Here is a 2,500-nt window from a genome sequence, read left to right as displayed (position 1 = left end):
ACGGTCTAGTATAGGTAAATTTTACTTTGTACTACATGGCTGTAGGAAACTGAAACTATACCCAGGAATCTAAGACATAACCCACCTGTAACGTAGTAATGTGTCGATCGTTGAATTTGTCCTCCACATAGCGGAGGACGAGGCTGGTCTTCCCTACACATCCCTCCCCCAACAGAACAATCTTGAAGTTGTAGCTCCGTGCCCCTCCAGCGCCCGTAGTAGACATAGTAGACGAGGTTTAAATACTTTGTTACAATCGTTTACCACTGCAGGGTTTGCGTATCTGGGCAGATAAGGGAGATTCTTCTCTCAGCCCTCCAGATTCCTCCTCCTTTCTCGCAGTGTAAACACGGGTCCCATGATAAATTGAGAATCAAATGAGAGTCAAAGTATTATGCCAATTGTTTTAAAAAACAAATATATTCTCTCGCTTAAGACTTTCCTAGAACATTGCAACACGAAAAAGGTAAACATCTAAGTATTTACTGAACTAATTTTATAAGTATTTCATTATTCTGAATTTAACATCAATTCCGTTATAGGGCGGTGGAACACAGTTTTTCCTGTTCAGCTGTCAAAACATTTAATTTCATACAAAGCATTATAAAACGTAGATCTTGGCCTTTGATCCGTATTTCGAATTCCCTCTGTGTGGCAAGTGAGCGTGTGCCATTAACTATTTCAACATTTAACCTCCTTTCTGATCGGCGTAAATGTGGCACCGCCGCGAGAATGACGAAATCTTTAGACAACCAACTAGCAAAAACTGAAATGAGATATAAATCCATTCCCCTAAATACGCATCCCTTTTTACGTATTGACATTTATGGATAAAGCTGGTATCCTGTCTTTCCCCCATTATTTTTTTCTCTTAGTGTCAGACTCGACTTTAGTTCCTCGCTCGACTCTGCGCACGCCCTCTGCGCATCGATCCAGGAGTCGCCGCTGACAGAAAAGTTGGTGAGGAAAGCTTTCGTTTTTTAGACAAATTGGCCATAATTAAGCATATTATTCTATGTATTTGAGGTGGTATATGCAGTAGGACTCTAGCGACATCTTATGCAGTCATTGTCAGGGAATGTAATGTGCTAAGATTATCGTTTATTGTAAGTTTAATCGTCCTTATGTGCCACGCTCCCTTGCTTCTGAGAAAGGTTTGAATGATGTCAGAGAAATTTCGATATTTCCAACAAAGAACCAGTGACAGGGTAATCTGCTAGTAGTTATTCACTTTCGGTAGCTCAAAGCAGCACACCCACGCAGTTGACTGAGTTGTTAAGGAAGATAAAAAGCGATACCGTGGTAACAAAAGCGACTTCCTGCGCGAGGGAGGAAGGGGCCGCGATGACCTCGGACCCGTGACCTCGCTCGCCTCTACTTCTCCGGCATCACGCCAAACTCGCGGCATTTTCACAGCAGATGTTGAGGTTATTTCTTCGCCAATCGAAAAACCACATCTTGTAGTGGTGAGTTATAGCTGAGAACACGTAAACCTAGGGTGACGACGATGCCTTCGCGCCGCACGGGATGGCTTTGCGCTGCGGCAGAAAGCACAAAGTGATGCTCTCTCAGCACTGTGTCAGAGATTGTTCAAGGGGCTAGGAAGGCAGATAAATATGCAGCAGGTCATTTAATGGAAGGGGAACCTGATGTCTAGGTCTGTTTCTGTCGTACAGAGAGGATCAAAGGATGCAATCGCCACAGTGCACAAACTCCCCCTAGCAGTCTTTAGGCATCAAGCTTTGTATAAAGTTGTATAAATGGGCAGAGTTGACTGGCCAGTGCTAATTAGTTCTAAGACATACATGTAGGTAAAAAATCAAAGAACATTTGTGATAGGAAAGTGTAACAGAAAGGTGAAGATGATGGGGATACCTGAATTGCTAAAGATAAAGGGAACAAAGAAAATACCTCTGACAGTTATGTCACATACTAGATAGTCTGTACATGTCTTTGTTAAAGGAAAAACCAAAATAATATTCAGTTTCATTGTCTGTGGCATGTTTAATGAGTCATGATTTTTTAATTTTTTTTATTATTATTTTTTTTTTTTATGAAATGTAAATGTATCACCGCAGTCTGAGGAATGATATCAATAGGAGTTTATGTATGCATAGAAAATTTTGTTACTCCTCCCCCTGACCCAAGAAAGCTGAGCAGGCCTAGAGCCTGATTGCTGTGGTCTCTATGACTGTTGGTGCTCCAACAAAGACAAAATATTTATATTCTTGTTAGATAGCTCTTGAAGGCAGTCTTGGTAGCTTATCAAATAATAAACTAGATTAAGCTGTTTTACTTGCATACATATTGTGGGAAGTGGCTAACCAGGAGTGCTAAGGGTGGAGGCACTTCATTTTTCCATTTTTAACTTTGTTTCATTATTGGGTTAGACTTGCAGATTACAGAAAGTTTGAGGTGGATTAGTCAAGCATACTGTTAATATGATTGAGAAAAAAGTCTCATCCTGAAAGCAAGTGTTTTTGTAATTAGTTTTGAAGCT

The 2,500-nt window shown here is 40.8% G+C and overlaps 2 protein-coding genes across 2 annotated transcripts in view; one reads left to right on the top strand and one right to left on the bottom strand.

The window, feature by feature from the left end:
* The window catches only part of LOC125028539 (ras-related protein Rab-21-like), a 19,762-nt gene extending 19,392 nt beyond the window's left edge, over positions 1-370 (bottom strand). Inside the window, exon 1 of the mRNA XM_047617916.1 lies at positions 86-370. Coding sequence (XP_047473872.1) covers positions 86-226 — 141 coding nt within the window. The 5' untranslated portion in view covers positions 227-370. The remainder of the gene's footprint in view (positions 1-85) is intronic.
* A 528-nt stretch (positions 371-898) lies between these two features.
* LOC125028538 (SIN3-HDAC complex-associated factor-like) overlaps positions 899-2,500 on the top strand; it is a 64,570-nt gene continuing 62,968 nt past the window's right edge. Inside the window, exon 1 of the mRNA XM_047617913.1 lies at positions 899-960. The gene's annotated coding sequence lies outside the window, so the exon portion shown is untranslated. The remainder of the gene's footprint in view (positions 961-2,500) is intronic.

Source organism: Penaeus chinensis, chromosome 9 (genome assembly GCF_019202785.1).
Source record: "Penaeus chinensis breed Huanghai No. 1 chromosome 9, ASM1920278v2, whole genome shotgun sequence".
Classification (NCBI taxonomy): Eukaryota; Metazoa; Arthropoda; class Malacostraca; order Decapoda; family Penaeidae; genus Penaeus; species Penaeus chinensis.
This window is presented reverse-complemented; position numbering and strand designations above follow the sequence as displayed.